The sequence below is a fragment of the Eublepharis macularius genome, chromosome 4 (assembly GCF_028583425.1).
Source record: "Eublepharis macularius isolate TG4126 chromosome 4, MPM_Emac_v1.0, whole genome shotgun sequence".
Taxonomy (NCBI): Eukaryota; Metazoa; Chordata; class Lepidosauria; order Squamata; family Eublepharidae; genus Eublepharis; species Eublepharis macularius.
In genome coordinates this window covers 97,743,196-97,764,340 of record NC_072793.1, presented here as the reverse complement: position 1 = coordinate 97,764,340, position 21,145 = coordinate 97,743,196, and the positions used below count along the sequence as shown (strand labels likewise).

General features: G+C 45.7%; 1 protein-coding gene across 1 annotated transcript in view; it reads left to right on the top strand.

The window, feature by feature from the left end:
• The window catches only part of CACNA2D2 (calcium voltage-gated channel auxiliary subunit alpha2delta 2), a 935,072-nt gene that overhangs the window by 866,414 nt on the left and 47,513 nt on the right, over positions 1-21,145 (top strand). The window contains exons 20-23 of the mRNA XM_054977462.1: positions 131-202; positions 15,370-15,431; positions 16,848-16,924; positions 20,586-20,606. Coding sequence (XP_054833437.1) covers positions 131-202; positions 15,370-15,431; positions 16,848-16,924; positions 20,586-20,606 — 232 coding nt within the window. The remainder of the gene's footprint in view (positions 1-130; positions 203-15,369; positions 15,432-16,847; positions 16,925-20,585; positions 20,607-21,145) is intronic.

Sequence of the window (21,145 nt, the reverse complement as noted above, 5' to 3'; positions counted from 1 at the left end):
TTGCCCCACTCATATTACTGATCCATTTTCCTTGAGAGTTGCAGCAGAGAAGAGGGATGCCCATGTGTTACCTCTGGCGCTCAGCCATTTACACCATCTCCTTTTTTGTCCTTTTTAAAAAAAACTACAGATCCGAAGAAGTATGATAGATGGACATGAGGGGCAGAGAAACATCAAGACTCTGATCAAGTCCCAGGATGAGGTAAAAACTGGTTGAAGACCTGGGGAAGTTGAGAGTATAAAAGGGAAGTGCCATTCAGCCATATTTTAAAAGTCCTGACTAGAGGTGGGCACGATCCAAAAAAAAATACCGATCAAGCTGATTGTGGATCGGCGCCAACAATCCCGAATTAACGATCCACAACTATAATCTCCCGTTTCCGATCCATGGATCGTGGATCGTGGAGGCAAAAGCGCTGTTCCTAGCAATACAGGAACGGTGGCTGATGCCGGCAGCATCTGTGTTTGTGTTTGGCTGTCTGTGTTTGGCCATCAGAGCTGCCTATCAGGGTTTGCAGGGATGAGATTGGAGTGCCCATGGCTACAGAACACCCCCTTCCCCCTCCCTCCCTTGGGTGTCTTCTCCCAGCTGGTGACTGCTTTGCTGCTCTGTGGTTGGAAGGAAGCCCTGCTGATCAAGGCAAGCTCGGCTTCCATTCGGGTTTCCAGGGCGACAGAAGGAGGGCAAACACAGCTCAGGCATTCCCCTGGCTCCGTTGCCAGGGGAATAGATTGCTGGCGCCTGAGTGTCTGGCTTCCTAATCCAAGCACGATCACCCCAATCAAGCCCCGATCCAGCCCCCCTCCCGACCGCTGGATCATTGGCCATGTTCGAGCACGATCCGCCAGGTCCCGATCGCGTGATCGCCATTATCGTGGGTTTTTTTCGATCATAATGCGGATCGTGCCCATCTCTAGTCCTGACTGCAGTTAGCTTGATTCTTAGTAAGAAAAAAGTGCATTAAATCTATGAGGCTGCCTTATATAGAAGGACAATCTGTACAGCTCTCTTGTCATTTCTGTGCCATAGTTCTGCTATAAGTTGGAAGAGTAGTTGAAATGATGGTTGCACATGTCACTTAAAGGCTGGCTCCCACTGAGGATTCCTGCGAATGGAAGACATTTCTGTCTGCAGAGCATGACTTACTTGCTTTTCTCCTCTTATTGCAACCCGAAAGCCCCTCCAAATGCTGCTTCTAGGGTACAAGGGATGCCCAGGAGCAGCATCAGAGGTCCACTACAGGATGGGAGAGTCAGCAAAAATTGTCATTGTCATCCATCTGTCTATGAAAATTCTTTTTTTTTTAAATCAATTTTTATTGGATGAGATAACATACATTCCATACATTCCATACTACATGGTACAGCTACATTTACCCCTTATTCTGGTATATATGCCCCACCCCTTCTCCCTCCCCCCTTTCCTTTTTGACTCCCAACAGCACTATAACCTCTTATTTCTTATCATTAGCACTATTCTATTATTTGTTTCTATTATTAAAGGTAAAGTTCATACTTATTCTCTGTACATCTTAATAGTTATCCAGAGACCACAGTTGTCCTTTCATATCCCACTTGTTTTCAAGATAGTCCTTAAATTTCCCCCAGTCATTCAAAAATTCACTTGGATGTTGTTCTTTCAATTTTCTTGTCATTTTGTCCATCTCCGCCATGTACAACAATTTCTGAATCCAATCTTCAACTTCTGGTATTTCTTCTTGCTTCCAATACTGTGCATATAGTAATCTTGCTGCTACCGTCATATAATAGTGTTCTATCCTTGACATTAACTTTTTCCATATTTAAACCTAACAATAGCAGTTCCGGGCACTTCAACAAATTACTTTTCACAATTAACAACATTTCTGCATAAATCTTAGACCAAAAAAGCTTGGCCGTTTCACACGTCCACCACATATGATAAAAGGAACCTTCATGTTTTTTACATTTCCAGCATTTGTTTGACATATCATTATTTACATTTGCTAATTTTTTCGGTGTTAAATACCACCTATACATCATCTTGTATTCATTCTCTTTCAAATTAGTGCATGTAGAAATCTTCAATGTATTTTTCCATAAATATTCCCAAGCCTCCATTGTAATTTCTTTGTTAAAATTTACTGCCCACTTCACCATTTGAAGTTTAACCATCTCATCTTCCGTGAACCATTTCAGTAAAAGCTTATACATCTTAGAAATCAATTTTATTCCCCCTCCAAATAGAAGCTCTTCTAATTCTGAATTTTTACTTCTAAAACCCACTTTTCTTTTGTCAGATTCAAATAAGTCTTTAATTTGCCGATATTGCAACCAACCATATTTAAATGGTAACTCCTCATTGTCTTTTATTTTAAAGGTGTCTCTGTCCATCCGTAGTAGTTCTTTATAAGTTATCCAGTCTTCTCCCTTGTATTCCGCACTTGGATTTACAACTTCTGCTGGAACAATCCACATAGGTCTTTTCTCCCCAATAAACTTCTTGTACTTTTGCCATACCATAAAAACATTCCTTCTTACAAAATGATGCTGAAACATACCATCCATTTTGTGTTTGTCATACCATAGATATGCATGCCAACCAAACAAGTTATTATGACCCTCCAGAGCTAACAATTTAAAATTAGAAAGTCTTACCCAATCTCTCAACCATGTCAAACATATCGCCTCATGATACAATCTCAAATTTGGTAATTGTAGACCACCCCTCTCTTTTGCATCACACAACACCTTCATCTTTACTCTTGGCTTTTTCCCTGCCCATACAAATTCTGATATTCTCCTTTGCCATTTTATAAAATGTTTCTTGTCTTTTACAATTGGGATCATTTGTAACAAAAACATCACTCTGGGTAACACATTCATTTTAACAACTGAAATACGCCCCAACAGCAACAAATTCAATTTATTCCATTTCAACATATCTCTTTCCACCTGTGCCCACAGCTTTTCATAGTTATTTTTAAATAAATCTATATTTTTAACTGTTAGCTCTATTCCCAGATATTTTGTTTTTTGAACCACTTCACACTTCGTAACATTCATTAGCTCCCTTTGTTTCTTTTTTGTCATATTTTTACAGAGCAATTTCAATTTTAATTTGTTAATAATAAACCCTGCCAGATCTCCAAATTCTTTAATTTTATCTAAAAGTATCGGTAATGTCTGGACTGGTTCTTCCAGTATAAACATCACATCATCTGCAAATGCTCTGAACTTGTACGAAAAACCTTTAAGTCTTATACCTTTTATGCTGTCATCTTCTCTTATCTGCCTCAGTAGTATTTCCAACACCATAACAAACAGCAAAGGTGAAAGTGGACATCCTTGTCTTGTACCTTTTCTTACCTCAAATTTTTCTGTCAAATTGCTATTTATACATAATGACACTGTTTGATCTTTGTAAATAGCTTTCACGGCCTCTATAAATTCTTGCCCCAGTTCCATCTTTTCCATTGTTAAAAACATAAAATCCCAATGCAAATTGTCAAAGGCCTTCCCCGCGTCTGCAAAGAAAAAACCTACCTCCTTATCAGGGTGTTTGTCATAATATACAATAGCATCCATCACAACTCTCAAATTGTCTCTGATTTGCCTATTCGGTAGGGTGGGCCGAGCACGAGGGTGGGCCGAGCACGAGGTGAGACTGTGCTGTGGAGGGCGGAGCGGCAGCCTGCTGCCTAGAAGCTCCACCCCCTTTAGCTAAGCCCAGAAAGCAGGGCTGATCCTCTCTGGCTTCATCCTGCCAGGGATGCAAATGGCTGCTTCCAGCCTAAGGGGCTTAAGCCCATGGCTGGAATGGCAGTATTGCCCCCCTAGTTGGAATGAGAGTCAGACACAAAGGTTTGGGTAAAATGGGCCGCTTTATTAAATGAAACAGCCAACAAGAAAATACGGCAAGGAGCCTAACTAGTGGTACAGGTCAGGCCCTGGGGTCATTCACTGGGACCCTGCCCTGACCTGTCTGGGCAAGCACCCGCTGCCACCGGGTGCGATCCATCCCTTGAATGGCTGCAACCTGTCCTGGCCAGGTGGAGTGTATTGCCCCTGGAGAGCTCCCCCACCCGGCCGAACGGCAGCGGGGGGAGACCGGCTTGTCCAGGGGTTCCCCACCCAGGGCGTCTGACCTCGCAGCTGGGCCGAATGGCAGCCTGCTGCTCCTGAAAGACCTCAGTTCCCCACCAATGGGGAGGTGCCAAGGGTGCTCACCGGCCCACCACAAATATATCCCTAGCTAAATCCTGCCACCGCACAGGCCAAGCCTCTGCTTAGGCCTCAGCGCCCCACAAATGGCTTAAAGACAACCTAAGCCCCTGCCGTAGGTCATCCAGAAAAATGCTGTTGCCTCTGTAAGAGAGGTGCACCCCATCCCCTCTGTAGAGGGCAACAGACTCGGCCCGAATCTGCAGATGGGGCAAATAAATCCCCAACCCACCCATCATTATTTTAAATAGGGCTCTGTTGGCCATCTGCCTAGCCCTATCGATCACTCTGCGGTCCAATGCCTCCCGCCACACACGGTGCGGAAGCATGGCTGACCAGAATATCAGGACGCCGGGCCATCACTTCCTGATCTCCAGGAAGTTGTCCCGCGCCTGCCAAGAGAGGGCTACCCCTTTCATTAGGCCGAGGTCATTGCCCCCTAAGTGTACTACCAAAATATGAGGAGGAGGGGCGGACCTCCCCTCAAACAAGAGTGGCAGTAGCCCCGCCCAACGTAGGCCTCTTCTGCCCTGCCACTCGATGGTAGCCCACCGGCTCAGTCCAAGCTGGGACCCGATCCAGGACCTTCTCGCTTGGTGCGCCGCCCAGAAGATCATACTGTGGCCACAGATGAGGATCCGTACCCTCTCCTGACGACCCACAGCGCCTGCAAAAAACAATTCAACATGATTTACCCCGTCCCAGTGGCCTGATGTATGACGCATAAGCCCTTGAACGCCAACGTCCAACCCTCTGGATGTCAGGCCCCGAGAAACCCATGGCAGCGGCAGTGGATGCCGCCCCAATGCGAAAAGAATGGGTCCCAAATTTGACCCCATCCAGACCTAACTTATGAAGAGCCCTACCCGTGACTGCCCAAAATTGGTACCTAGTCAACGGGGCGCCATCACTGTGGCAAAAGAGAACCCCGGAGTGATCACCCCGTACCTCCAGATAGCACCTCAAGGCTGCTATGGGACACAACTCGGGGATGGAACACCGGCCTAGGGCCAGGTCAACCCCTCTTTGATGTTGATCCGTCTTGGACCTTCTAATCCTAATGATAAGCCGCTCCCCTACAAATTTAACGTCCTCTGCAGCGAGGGCACGGCCAGAGTTGTCCCCAAGGGACTGCTGGACCAGCTCACTCACTCTAAGAGCGCCAAAGAAAGCAACTAACGCTGCGGCGTGAAACAGCAGCTCCTCAAAATGAGAGCTGCAGACCCGCGGCCACACAGCCTGCAATCCTTGGAGGATGGCTGGAGAGATGGGTTGCCTATTGTCCCTGGGAGTGATGGACTCCCTTGACCACCCTTCCAGCATTTTCCGAATGCGGAAATCCCCCGTGGTATCTGTAAACCCTCAAGCCTTAGCAGCAAAAGCTAGGGCCGCAATCTGGCTGCGAATATATTTCACACTGTGCCCCTTACCTCTTTGAGCCACGCAAAATTGCGCCAAATGCTCAACTGGAAGGGGCCACACCCGGCAGAGGCCTGCAGTCTGCCTAAAGGCATCGAAATTCCTTACCGCCCTGTCGTACGCCCTCCCGGTGCTAGGGGCAATGGCTACCTGGATGGCCCTGGAGGCTTCAACTTGCCAATCATCCACAGCTCCTGCGGCACCAGAGCTGGCACCAAATCGGCCTCGGGGGCAAGCTGTCGAAACCGGTCCATCTGCAGACGAGACAAGGCGTCTGCCACCTCATTGTTGACACCAGGTATGTGCCTGGCTGAAAACAATATATTAAGGTGCAAGCACCTTAAGGTAAAGGCGCGGACCAAGGTCATGACCCGGGGCGATTTAGATGAAAGGGAGTAAAGGCACGGACCAAGGTCATGACCCGGGGCGATTTAGATGAAAGGGAGTTCACCACTTGAACCACAGCCATATTATCACACGAAAAGTGCACGGAGTGGTTGGCAAGCTCCTCCCCCCAAAGATAAACCACCACTAAGATGGGGAAGAACTCCAGATAGGTTAGATCCCTACACCGCCCGTATTTAACCCAATCCTCGGGCCACCTGGCAGCACACCAGTGCCGCCTAAAATAAATCCCCAGACCTATGGACCCTGAAGCGTCCGAAGACACTTGCAGTTCCCCTTCTAAAAGGAGCTCCTGTCTCCAAAAAGACACCCCATTAAATCCCTGCAAAAACTGGAGCCGGACCCCTAGGTCCTCCTGCATGCCCTCAGACAGGCGTATCTTGTGGTGAGGGAGCCGGAGGGTCCCCATGGCTTCACAGAGACCCCGCAAAAAGGCTTTACCAGGGGCCACCACCTTGCAGGCAAAGTTAAGGTGGCCCACTACTTGCTGGAGCTCTAACAATGAAACTTTGCGTTTCCCCAGCGTGGTGCACAATCGCGCTCTCAGCTCCAAGAGCTTCTCAACTGGAAGCCTAGAAGTCTGCTGCACCGTATCTAACTCGATGCCCAAGAAGGTCAGGACAGTCGATGGGCCCTCTGTCTTCTCATGTGCCAGTGGAACGCCTAGCTCCTCAGTTAGGCTGACGAAGTCACCCAAAAGGCACGCGCACTGCCCAGTCCCCGGAGGCCCAACCAGGATAAATTCATCTAAATAGTGGGCGGAGTCACGGCAACACTGCCTGTGACGTAACGCCCACTCCAGAAAGGTGCTAAAGCACTCAAATACTGCGCAGGAGATAGAGCACCCCATGGGCAGGGCCCTGTCCATATAGTATTGACCCTCAAAGGCAAACCTGAGGAGCTCAAAGTCCTCCGGATGCACGGGGAGAAGACGGAATGCCGACTTAATGTCGCATTTCTCCATCTCAGCTCCCTGGCCACAACGCCTGACCACCTTAACGGCCTGGTCAAACAAAGTGTAACGCACTGAGCACAAGTGCTCAGGTATCGCGTCGTTTACTGACCCACCCCTGGGGTAAGACAAGTGATGAATTAGCCGGAATTCACCAGGAGCCTTTTTAGGAACCACGCCCAGGGGGGAAACCCTCAACTTGGGCACAGGAGGGGTGGGAAAGGGGCCCAAAACCCGACCCTCGGTGCATTCTTTAGCTATTTTATTCCTAACGACGTCCTCCATGCCCACCACAGAACGCAAGTTGGTGGACATGAAGGAGGACCGCGGTCCTTGAAAAGGAATGCGGACACCTATGGAAAAACCATCTAACAGAAACTGGGCATCAGCCCGCCTGGGGTAATCTGCCAACATGGCCTTAAGTACCCTCACCTTTATTGGGCTGGGGCCCTTTTCCAAAACCCTGCTGCCCACCGGGGCCGCCACATGGGGCCCTCGGCAGATGGGGCACTCATGGCCATAACGGCAGTTCCTCCTGTTACAGACCCCCCGTGAGGTAAACTCAAAACAGAGCAGCTGGGGCTGAACCGACTGCCCCGCGGACGCACGGGGGCCTGACCTAGTAGCGACTGTGCCAGCCAGTCCGGTACCAGATCGCTGAACGATATGGCCACTATCAGACCTACCACCCGACCCAAATTTAGTTGGGGTCATGAGCTGGATCCACAGATGGTGGTGCACCTGGTCCCATGGTAACGAAGGGTTAAGAGCCGCCCGCATTCTAAACTCTTCGTCATATTGCAGCCACGCTGCACCACCGAAGTCACTATGCGCTCTGTATATGATGTCCATATACTGAATGAGCGGGGCAGCCCTCCATGGCTGAACCCTTGCTATCACACCTGCATAGATAAAGAAGCCTGGAAGCCAATTGGCCCAGGTTCTATCAATCCTGCGGTGCTTGATGCACTCTTTATCTCTGTCCTCCAGGTCCTCTTTATCCTTCTTCTCCAGGTCCCTGAAGAGAAGGGTAAAGACGTCCACATAATCCCCACGCAAAATCTTCTCTCGCATTGCTGGGGTGAGGTGATCTCCCAGTGGCATGGCAGTGTCGCCCACCGGCAAGGCCCGGTAGGGCACAGACCCATAGTTAGCCCATGGCCCTCCTGAGTAACCCCTCCAAGAGGAGCCCAGCCCCATACTACCCGATGCCTGGGCAGCGGACACAGGCCAGCCGGAAGACCCTGGCCTCTGATGCGGCACAGGGGATTGACCCCACTGGGCCCAATCGGGAGGAACACCGCCCCCAAATGCACCCATGGAGGCCCCGCCTTGTGTGAAATCAGTGTGAGGTGGTATCTGGGACCCCTGGGTCCAAGGCCAAGAACCAGCCTGAGGGGGCCAAGAGCACTTACCCTCTGCTTCTGGAGCCTGTACCACCAAAGCCAACTGCCCCGCCTCTGCTGGCCAGCTCGCCTTGATTTCAGCTGCTGCCGACCCGACTTCTCCTTCGTCGATGGAACGTTCGCCCGAAGTCGATGGAAAGGTTGTCACACCCTCCGAGGTTCCCTCTAGCGCTGACAAACGAGACAAAATATCAGCCATGGCCGCAGGTCGAGAAGCCGCCCGCACCGGCCTTTTAGCTGAGCTGCCAGGACCCACGGCGGGCGGGGCCCTAGCTTGCTTGAGTGCTGCAATACGCGCCATAACATCACGGCACAGTGAGCCATCCTCCTCCTCATCAGATGACAAGGCCACCGCCGGCCTCTTGGGAGGGCGCGGGGCGGGCTGCTTCCCTTTAGAACCACCAGCACCCTTCTTAGGGGCCATGGTGATCGAGGCCTACCCAAGTGCAAGCCTCCCCGGTGCAGCTCTTAAGAAGTACTGTGGTAGCAGCCCAACCCCTTAAACACTACTGGGATTTGCAGTCCAACCACTTAACCACACCCCTTAACCACTACTGGGATATGCAGTCCAACCACTTAACTACCCAGTCACAGCAACACCGGGGAAGTTAAATTAAGGCTGACGCAGGTCACCCCAATAAGCCAGGCAAACTGGCTTGCGACAGGTCCAGCTGCTGACAAGGCCACAAAATGGCTATCTCCCCAGCGAGGTCACACCACCTTAAAATGGCCGACCAAACTACCTCCCAAAATGGCCACCGCTGGCCTGCAACACACGCAGGCAAGTCAGTAAAATGGCCGAACTACCCCCAAAGAGGCTGGGGCCGGGACAACTGGGAGAACTCGTCCCAAGGCCCACAGTCACAACTCGCAGCAAAACGCTGTGGCGGGCGCGGAGGCAGACGCAGCCGGGCCCGGGAAAAGCCCACGCACAGCCTCCTCTTTATTTATTTATTTATTTAAAAAAGGACTGTGTGGCGGCGGCTCGCCGCAGTGGGCCATCGGACACTGCCGGGCACGGGAAAAGCCCACGCTCAGCTTCCCCCGTTCTATTTTCCTTTTTTTTTTTTTTTAGAAGACCGCACTGCGGCTGCACGGCCAGGCGAGCGCAGAGCACCTCGCCACCGGGCACTGCCGTGGGCAGGGTCCAGGAACAAACCAGCACGCCCTTCCTTCACAAAAGCAGTCGCGGCAGCAACCACGCTGCGGCAGGCAAGATACCCGACGGTGCTGGGGGGGGCTGGGCAAAGCCTGTGTCGTTGGCCCTGGGCCCACAGGCATCCAGCCCGGGGAGGGGGGGCGATAGTGATAACACCTCCCCCCAAAGATCAAGCAGCCTAAATCAGACAGGCAAAGGGGGCCGGAGCAGCTCCCAAAGACCTGACGAGCAGGTGCCCCTTTAACAAACCAGTCCCAGACTCAACAGTCCAGGAATCGACGTCTTCCGAGGCCTCGTGCTGGGGCAGCAACACACAGGTCTTGCTCCCACCGAGCACGAGGCGAGACTGCGCTGTGGAGGGCGGAGCAGCAGCCTGCTGCCTAGAAGCTCCGCCCCCTTTAGCTAAGCCCAGAAAGCAGGGCTGATCCTCTCTGGCTTCATCCTGCCAGGGAGGCAAATGGCTGCCACCAGCCTAAGGGGCTTAAGCCCCTGGCTGGAATGACAGTATAGTCTTTTATTTTAGGATTCCAATTTCTCCACATCTCTTCCAGGTTTTCTTGTCCTACCATTTCAAAAAAAGATTTTGGTAATTTCCCTGTTTTTTTGTGAGCTGACTTTAATTTTCTGTCTAATTGCAGATTCACAACTCTATTAAAATCTCCAGCCATTAAAATTTGCTCATATGAATATTGGTCCAAATTTTGAGTTATCTTCTTATAAAAACCTTCCTTAGCTCCGTTGGGTGCATAGATTCCTAAGACCAAAATCTTCTTAAAGTTCACCATTATCTCTACTGCCAAATATCTTCCATCTTTGTCTTTGAAAATTAATTTTGGATCCAATTCTTCTTTTACATATATCACAATCCCTCTTTTCTTTTGTTTTGCAGAAGCAAAAAATTCTTTTCCTAATTGTCCCTTTTTTAAACATTTGAAATCTTGCTCCTTAATATGTGTTTCTTGTAAATATATTATATTACAATTTTGTTTCTTTAGCCAATGAAAAACTGCTTTACATTTTTGAGGTGAATTTAGTCCATTAACATTCCAAGATATTAATTTGTACTCCATAATGCTACTTTTTAACAGTTTCAGGAAAGTCTTTTCAGTTGTCAAACAGGAACACTGTCATATCATGTCTTGACTTGATGTTAACTCTTGCAGATTGAAAGTAGAAACTCAATCCTTCAGGTATTTCCCACCTATACCTAATACTCTTCGCACTCAGTTTCTCCATTAAATCCCGATATTTTTTTTGCTCTTGTAAGATCCTCCTGGGAAGTTCTTTTATAATTCTGACTCTATTTCCTTCCATTGCCAATGGACTTTCATAATGCCTTTTTAGAATGTCTTCTTTCATTCTTTTAGTTGTCAATTGTATAATTACATCTCTCAGTAAATTCTTCTGTTGCGCATAGCTGGAGTTTACTCTATATACTAATTCCAAGTTTGCTTCTATTTCCTCTGGCTGCTTATTTAAAAATTCTGCCAATATTGCAATCATCTGTTCTTGCACTTCCTGCATTGTACTCTCTATCACTCCCCTAAATCTTAACTGACTTTCTGTAATTTTACATTCCATTACTGCCACACGCTCTTGCAGTTTTTGATTTTCCTCTTTTAAACTAGTGGTCTTTAGCTCCACCTCCTGGACAGTTTGATTTGTTGACTGTAGCTCCTTCTTTATTTCATCTATGTTTTTGGACAGCTCTATCACCTCCACTTTTATTAGCTCCTTTATATTTTTGAGCAAACTTTCCTCCATTCTTTGCATAGATTGGCCCAATTCCTTATTGCCATCCAGCACTTTTTTTTCTAGCGCTTCTATGGCACTCTGCCATTCCCTATCCGCTTTCTTCATCATACCTGGGCTAGCCTTTGCACCACCCCAAGTATCGGCTCTCTTTCTAAGCTCCGTTTTTAATGTCCACTTTACTTTCTATTTTGAGCCAATCAATGTTAATACCATTTATTTTATAGTCACATCAAATTTGACCTCACCAAAATGTCAGGCGCAGTTTCTCTATGGTAATTTCCTTCCTCCTCTCCCTTCTTGAAATGGCAGGCATTCACTTCCTCTTGACCTTGCAGTTCTCCATCTCACGATCTTTCCCCACTTTTTCTTTCGTATTCTTCTGCGCTCTTCCCACTTCCTCTCCGAGTTCACTCCCCTCTAGGCAAAAATTCACTGTCCTCAGTGTTTTCTACAATCTCGCGTGATTTGCTCCGTTTCCTCTTGCGTTCCCTCCCCTTTTCTCGCTGCCATTATCTCCACCAAAACCACAGGTATGCGTAAACAATGTTAGTTTTTCTTCTTCTGTCAAATTCCAGAACTTTTCCTCAATTGCCTTCCTCCCATTCTCCGCTACCAGCTTAGTCCATTAATTCTACTTTTTTTGGCTCTCTCTTCTAGTTTTTAGTCCGAAAAACGAGATAGAAATCTTTACCTTCCTTTTTTGCATATGGGTTGTTTGTGCTTTTTCTTACATTCAAAGTTGATCAAATCCGATACTGAAGCTTGGTTTCTGGAGACCTTATGCCAAATTCTGACTCAAAAGAGCTCTGCAGAGATTTTAGCTTGCCCGTCTCCAAGGGGACCTTAAGGCACCGGGAGAAATCTTTTATTCAGACCCCCCCCCGCCACTGAGATCACTCACTCTCGGGGTCTTGTAGCGTTCCAGCCCCTCTCCTGCCTGGAGAGGGGTGGCAGCAGGTGATCTGAGCACCTGGCCTGCCAAAAACAGTCGCTCTTGATTGCCCAGCTCCCTGGGCAACATCAGGTCTCCATTAATCCAAACCGGAAGTCTCTGTCTATGAAAATTTTCTGTGGGATCCCACCCATTATTCCTTTAACAAGAGCAAAAATAGGCAGCCCATCACTGACCTAGGAAAGGGGAACCAAGGTACAACAAGGCAAAGAGCTGTGGGCGGAACTGGGGATAGAGGAACTAAGGGGTGAAGGAAGGTGCCTGAAATTGTTGCAAGTTCCTTTCTAAGAATTCCACTATAGCAAGGGGGTTGGAGGAGAGGGTGATCAATCAGCAGGGTAGGCATGAGCTGGCTTAGGAGATTATGCTCTGCCAACTGCAGACAAACGTGGAATGATCCACCTGAAGTCTCCCCTCCCCTCCAACACTGGAAGATAACTGACAAAGCTGAACCAAAATGTTGGGGTGGAGAGGTAGAAGCCAAGGGAGTCTCTGTCTTCCAGCTCAGTCATCTGCTCCCGAGGAAAGTCACAAACACTTAAGGGTGGGCTTAATTGAGAGCGAAGTGAAAACCATTAAGGAAGCAGCGGGGGGGGCAGAGAAGTCTGCTCGGGAAAGTGCGTCACTCGTGAAGGCTACGAATAAAGAGCTTAAGCTGGTGGAGAACCAGCTGATCGGGCTACAAGTGGAACGAACACAGACAATTTTGCGCCTCCAGAATGTGAAAGAGGAGGAAAATGAGGATTTACGGGGTCTGGTCTCGGAACTACTGGCGACACCCGCGAGGGCAACTAAAGAAGAAGTAAAAAGTGCCATTTTGGAAGTCCGTCGGGCTACTTCAAAATATGCAATGAAGCGTCAGCTGCCTCGCGAGATCATCATTGATTTTTCATCTAAGAGGATCCGGGACACTATCCTATATAATTCATACAATGCAGATTTGGACTTTCTGGGTAATAAAGTTAAGATATTGAAAGACGTCCCATTTCTAGTTCGGAAAAGACGTTTTAAGTATAAAAAGTTCGCAGCTCTTCTGAGAGAACGTGGAATAAAGTACAAATGGTTATTTCCGGAAGGAATCTGGTTCAGTCACAAAGATCAAGCTTTCAAGATATTATCAGAAGATCAACTAAGGGATTTTGAGGATAAAAATCTGGAATTTCAGTGCACCAAGCAAGACGAAAAGGAGAAGTCTGAGGGGGAGGGAGGAAACGAGCACTGCGGCTGCAGTTGCTCAGAGAGAATTGCGTCCGGGACCCAGGAGGGGAAGGAAAATTTAATTTGAATTTAAATTGTAATTTGCATTTAGTAAGGTCAACCACTCCATCAATATAACATAAAGCTTTAACTTTTGAATAATGGCAGTATGAAGGGAAAACATTTTGTGTAGCATAGTGGTTACATGTTGTAGTTGTTGTGTTTTTTTTCCTTCCTCCCCTTGTTCCCTTTCTTCCCTTTGTATTGTTAGTTAATGTAGTTAATAAAAATAAAAATATTATAAAAAAAAAAGAAAGTCACAAACACAAGGGATCATAGTTTAAAGCTACTAAAGAGGTTTTTTTCCTCTTTAGTAACCTGAGGAAGGTCAGGCAGATAAAATGTTATCTTAATTGTTTTGTATTTGGACATTTGCAGAAATGAATTTAACATAAAAAAAGGCTTCTGTGCCCAGAATTATGATAGTTGGAAGCCTTCCCTTAGGTCCCTTTTGGGACGCGTCCCCTCCCTTGTGCTTCAGACCCCTGAGCTCCCCCTTCTGCTAGAGTCCCACCACAACTGCTTGCAGCTGATGTTGCCACTCTTGTTGGGGCTCTGATTGCCACTGCTGTCAGACACTGAGGGGCAACTTGTGGGTAGTTCTGCTGTGCCTGGGGCCAGTTCATGGCAGCTCAGGGAATGATCCTTATACTACTGTTAGTGGGCAAACAGGGCAACTGTACCCTCAGCCAAACTTAGAACCTGCTCCATATTGCCGGGCAGCAGACTCCACTTTTCTACTTCCTCTTCTTAAGGACAAAGGTGTTTTTTTTTTAAAGCTGAAATCTGTAAAAAAGTAAATAACATTTCAGGACATGTCATGGCGGTGCGACCAGAGAAAGGCAAGGCATCACCAACTGCCCCATGAACTACCTTTCTAAGCCCAGGGGTATTAAAAGTGTTTTGAAAATCAATACATGGATTGTTGGCTCTGTGGTTGCATTTTACTTGAAAAAAATCCTCACAAATTAACTCTGGAACTGGATTGGGATGATGAAAACATGAGAAGGTTGAAAGGAATACCAGACAAATTAAACAGAGTGAACCAAAGGTGTTGCAATATTGGAGAAAATTTTTGTATAAGTTGTCCCTGAATGCCTGTGATGTAGGGAATCCATAATTAGATTCCCTGCACCACCACCACCACCCCCAGTGTGTAATTTAGTTGCAAAATGCAGCACTGAGAGGGAGAAGGGGAGTTTAACTCCCCTGCCTTACCCTTGCACCATTTCCACAATCAAAAATGACCTTCCCAAGTTGCTTTAAAGTCCTGTGGAAGGAAAGGCATGGGTACTGATTCTTGTCTTTATCCCAGTCAGGGGATAAAGCAGGTGGGGGCATTTTTTATTTTGGAAATGTTGTACAAGGGAAGTTAAACTTCCTTCTCCAGCACCATGGGCCTGATCCATGTCCCTCCCACATTTGTTTTTTATAACTAAAGTATTTTTAAAGAGCTTTGATCATGAATCTACAAGTTCACATGAAGTTTAATCCTTAGACCATTGATCTATATACAGAGCCATCCTAAGAACTCTTTCCTGGAGGAGTAAGTCCCATTAATCAGACCTGAATAGGATTCTGAGTAGACCTGCTTAGGTTTACTCTCATAGTCAACATAGTCTTCTCTGACGGGCATTTTCCAGCATTACCCAGCCCTGCTACCCAATATCATTTCAAGCAGAGATGTCAGGGACTGCCTGGTGCATGTTGAGCTTGTACTTTGCTGCAGAACTATGGGCCTCTCCCCTGAATATTGGTATGAAAATATTGGCTGTGTTTTGGAATGATGTCTGCATACATCAGAGATATAATTTCAGTGTGCTTGAATCTTGACTGTATCTCTTGACCATTGAACTTCCAGAGATACATAGATGAAGTATACAGGACCTATACCTGGGCACCTATCAAAAGCACAAACTACAGGTAAGGAACTAGCAAGGAGTTGAGAGTTCTGTCCCTGTCCTGTTCTCTTGAATGTCAGACCACGCATGGCGTTTAGAAGCATGTTTAAAAATCCTTTGGATCATCTTTATGAGGAGATGGAGCTCACTTGAGGGTAAGGCGGTGGCAGGTCGAGAATAAGAAAGCTGATGTTGGGGCTGAGAACTGGGAAAGTTGTGATTGGTTCAGGTCTCTGTGATCTCCTGAAATATGCCAAAGCATATTTGTCCTTGAGAACCTGGGCATTCCACATTATTACATGCATACCCATGTCTTAAGGAGCTTATAAATATGCTGTGTGAGGCAGCAAGTATCTGTTTTGATGCATAATACCCTTCCCAAGTTATATAACTATATATTTTAAGGCATGAGTTTATATCTGTGTATTCAAAAAGAAACGTAACTTAGGGAGCTTGTCTTATGTAATAGTACTGGGCTCCTCCATCTAACTGGTGTTGAGTTCTGCAGCTTAACAGTGCTGTTTATTGCAACTATACATATTCCCAGGCATTCCCTAATGCAGCTGTTTTGGCACAATATAGCCTATAACTTCCTGAAAAACTTATCCAATCCAACTATTTGCTCAAGGATCCTAATAAACCCATGAGGAGACATAAGAAGACATAGGTTATGTGCATAATAATGTGGAATGCCCAGTGTCTGGGCAAATACGGAGCAAGCTGAAGGAGCAAGGTCTTCTATAGGACAGCCCATGAGATCTTATTATCCTAGATAATTAGAGCATAAAATATGTCATATACTTAATGTATTTCCATACTCTTTGTTTTTTAAGAATTACTGGGTGGGAAGCCATGCTAGTCTACAGATGAGTTCTGCCCATGGAATGGCCTTTCATGAGGAAGCCATTACTAGGCCTAGGTCCTATGGAACCCCAGACAGTGCTTTGTGGCGGAGCATATTTCTATTCCTCATACCTCTCATTCTCTGTACTAAAGGATTGCATCATTGTACTATTTCAAGCTATGCCAGGGAATGGGAAGAAAGCACGTTACAGAAACCCTAACAGAAGCTGTCTTATGCAATGGTGGTTTCCTCAGATCTGACTAGTTAATCCAAAGGTGCAATTGGAGGTAAAAATAGGGACACACAGAATTTGGTTTCATGGTGTTTCCGGCAAGTTCTACTGTGTCCTGGTTCATTCTGTTTATGAAAATATAAATGCCGCTGTGAGTCATTCCTGCCATGAGTAAAGACCATCCTGCTGTTTGCTCATCTGTGTGACCTGCTCACTAAAATACTATGTGAGGTAGGTCAATATGCTACATCCCTGTTCTTTCTCTTTTCCAAGTCTTAAGCCATCAAGTGTTTGCATCTAGACTAACTTAGTTGTAAACATTGTCATAAACATTTTTTTAAACGCTGTATTTTCTCACCCAGCCTAGGTTTGGTCTTGCCACCCTATAGCACGTACTACATTCAAGCTAATCTCAGTGACCAGATTCTCCAGGTGAAGTGTAAGTAGACATTTCCTGTTCCTGTTGACCTTTCACATGCCCTTTGACCCTGAACCCACCAGTTAGCCTAAGGACGACTAACAGGAGAAAAATAAAAGCCAAACATGTGCTATACAAGCTAGTTTTTTAAAAGTGTATGAATGAAAAAAAAACCCAACACAGAAGAAAAGAGGCCTCAATTTGTTCCTGGAAGAATAATAAGCCTTCCCAGGGATATGAAGATTTCCCATGATACTTTTCATAAAAACAAAATAAGTTATGCCTTTAAAGAGTCTAGGGCAGACAAGATTAAGTTGCTGCTTTACATGCTTTTTATGTACTAGGTGATAAATCTGTAGCAGCCAGTTAATTTGAAAGCTGGGAAAGTTTGCATGGTTCTTTCTGTTTTGTTTTGTTTTAAACCATTATTATTATTATTATTATTATTATTATTATTATTATTATTTAAATTTGTGTTTTTTCTTAACTAATTTACAATTAATCTGTGTACTTGTGTGTTAGCCTACCCTTGTGTGTGATCCTGGGCCCTGGTCTCTCATCACAGGGTGTGAGGGTCTTCCTAAGAAGTGTCTCATAACCTGCTCTGAGTGCATCTGGTTGCCCTCTCTTTTTCTTCCTGTGTTTATCTCTCTGTCTTTGTAATCTGTCTCATCTTGCCCTTTCTTTCTCTCTCTCTCTCTCTCTCTCTCCTGCTCTCCAAGACCCCTTACCTTCTCCAAGTCCTCTGCTCCATGCACACACATTATTTGTAGTTATTCAAAATTTCATGCTGAGAGAATTCCTAATCAACATTTACTTCACATATTATATAACCGCGATTTAGTGTTAACATTAACATGCACTAGTTTCTTCTGAAGTATTCAGGTTAGGAAGCCCTGATCTGGTATCAGTGTGTTCACTTTTCTGTAAATGGGCTTCAACTTGGCTACAAGACACTGACACTTTTTAAAAAAGAATCATTATAAAGAAAAATGATTTGACAATCAGGCAGAAATATAGGGGAATCACTGCTGTAGACACCAGACATTGTGCTGCCTGAGGCAGACCACAAAATGTGCTGTCTACTTCCTCACTCCCAAGAGCTCAGGCATCCCTCTACATGTACACTCTCCACCTTTGCTCAGGATCTGGAGCAGGCAATTCAGCCATTTATTACAGCAGCTTATGCAATCAAAATAATAACCACATTCTCACAAGAGGACATCTCACAAAAGTTTGAAATGCCCTTTAGGACATGTATTGTGCTGATTTTATTTTTAAAAAAGAGATAGATTAGCTGCAACAACTCCCTGCAGAAGGAGAGGCAACAGGTGATAAGACAGGACATTGTCACACACACCACATGCCACCTGAGACAGCTGCCTCAGCCTGCCTAATGACAGAGCCAGCCCAGTTCACCAACTCACTAAGTTGGTTACCCTTTCTCTCTGAATGAAATCCACAGCAAAAATCAGCTTAGATTCTGGGATTTCCATTCAAAATGTCTTAAACTCCAAGACTGGTCTCTAACCTCATTGAAACACTAGAAGGAGCACATGGTACCGTCCTCATAGATTGCTTGTTTTTAGATTGCTTGTTTTTGAGTGCACCAATGTAGGGCACAAAGAAGGCTGCCTTCTGGCATAGTCTTCTCCTTGGCAGCTAGATCTCCACATACTTTCAAATAAGTGAATTGCCAGCCTACATATTTCTGAGATGAAGCAGTCCTCCAAGAGAGGGTTATACCAGCAAGTTTAAGTCATATGAGAGTTTCTGTGTGTTCCACTGCCAATTATTTTCTCACTGTGGTTCTCTCTGCTCATAGAACCACGCAGTGCTATATTATCTCAGTAATACATCTCCCATTAGCACCTACAAGACAGGAAAGTCATTCTCCCAGAAAGTTCTTCATGAGAGCCTGTTCAGCTGAGCATATTTAGCTTTAAACTGAGAACTAAACTACACGAGATGAATTACACAAGGATGCTCAAGTGAACAGAGACACAATGTTAGCCGGGAAGCATAGTTTGAATTTCACCTTATTTGAAAGTATGTGGAGATCTAGCTGCCAAGGAGAAGACTATGCCAGAAGGCAGCCTTCTTTGTGCCCTACATTGGTGCACTCAAAAACAAGCAATCTAAAAACAAGCAATCTATGAGGACTGTACCATGTGCTCCTTCTAGTGTTTCAATGAGCCAGCAAAGATTGTTCCTCAGAGAGTTTGTTAATTTCACCTCTCTACAGAGCCAGCAAAGATCACTTCTCAGAAGGTTTGTTAATAATTGACAGCGCCTTCTGGAAGGCAAAGAGGAAATTAACAAACCCTCTGAGGAGCGATCTTGCTGGCTCTGTAGAGAGAGGTGAAATTCAAACTATGCTTCCTGGCTAACACTGCATCTCCCATCACTTGAGCATCCTCGTGTAATTCATCTCATGTAATTTAGCTCTGAGAAGTTACATCTTTGCCTTCAAAGACGACTTCTGTGAGCTATATATTGAGTATGCAACAACCTGGGGGCTATTCTTCTGAATTCTAAGAAGTATTCTAAGAGGCACTACTCCACCCCAGTTAGCTAATTCACATTCAGATTTACAATGTTTAGTAATGCAGCTGAAGAGAGAGACTCTGTAGCTCTGCCAACACTGTAAACAAACCACAATGGGACCTATATTATTTATGGAAGCAGCAGGACCATTTTGCAGAATCTACACCAAAGGCTTTATGCATGGCTTTAGAAACTTTTCCATTTCCATTTTTAGCAGCACAACAGCAGCTAGCACTCAGAACCTCACCTAGCAGAGGGACTAGAGTTGGTACTCAATGGTTCCCTGTATGCCTATTCAATGTAATACGCAGCTGTCAGGTTGTCTACCTGAGACATGGCTGTTAACATTTGTCCTGCTGCTTCCAGAACCACAATGATGAAATCTGCTGTCATTATTCCTGTTCAAGAGCAAATCCACATTCTCTCAGGAGGCACTTTTTAAAAACCAGCTGGGTCCCACATAATGCATGTGGCTTTCCCATGCAGCAGTATGAAGAGCAACAAAATCTGATCCCCTGAGTTTGGTTTTCTGCAAAAGAAAATCCAAGGTTAAACAGTAACACATTCAAGATTCCTCCATATCTTATATCTTCATGCTGAGGGACAGGTATCCCTGAACCTTACGCACATCACATTTTGGTAGTCTATAAACTCCGGGAGTTTGGTCTCTTGCACCCTAGTCCTCTCCTCTCCTTTTGTCCCTTTGTTTCCTCTCCTTCTGTCTCTATCTCTGTGTGTGTCTTTGGTTAATCTTGAATTTTGCATGGTCTGCTAACTCAGTAAGAACATTTCTATATCAAGACTGTTGCAAACTGTTTGCTACTGAATTTTATTTTTTATATTGGTTATATATAATAAATATCTATATATCTAGTTATATCTATACATTTTTATTATTTTATTACTGTGGCTTTTTCTTGGTACTTTTATTACTCTTCTTTTGTTTTCTTTTTCATGTCGTTTTTTGCAAGAGGTTTCCTTTTGGTATGATTATGATACACAATATTTTTATTCAAACAGCAATTGAATAAAATATTGTTTGTACCCCTTCCCCTTTCCACCCAACCCCCCTTTTTTTTGTTTTCTGTTTTTTGTTTGTTTTTTCTTGCTTTCTCTCTCTGATGGATTCACACAGTACCAATCAGCAAAGTGAAGGGCAAGTATTTTCAGTCTTAGACCACCACCCTTCCACCACCCCTTCTCCCCAACCGTGTCCAGTACCCTCACCCCACCCCTCACTCCAAACCTTCACCGCTCCCCTTTACCACCCACCCACCTGGCCTGCTTGCCCATTACCTTGCCCGTTTGCCACGCCTAACCTTGCAAACCACCACCAAACTCTTCCTTCCTCTCTTCCTCCACTCCTTCCCCACAGATTCTTTCACCCCTTTATTTGAAAGCAACATGTCTTGTTATGTTCATAATAGCTTCACCACTACTGATCTCCCCACTCCTTCCCTGTGCATTGCTCAGAGACTCAGTCCGGTATCGTTAAAGAGCCAACTTCATATGGAATTGTTATGTTTGAATTCAATTAGGTTTTTTGTAGCTAGTTTAATACCCTGCTCTTCCTCTTCCCTGCAAAAATACCTTTCCCACCCTTTCTTCTTTTTTCCCCTGTCTCACACCTTCCCTACAAATCTCCTCCCCCTGTCCTTGTTCCTGTGCTTACCTTCCTCTTGAAGACAACTCAAC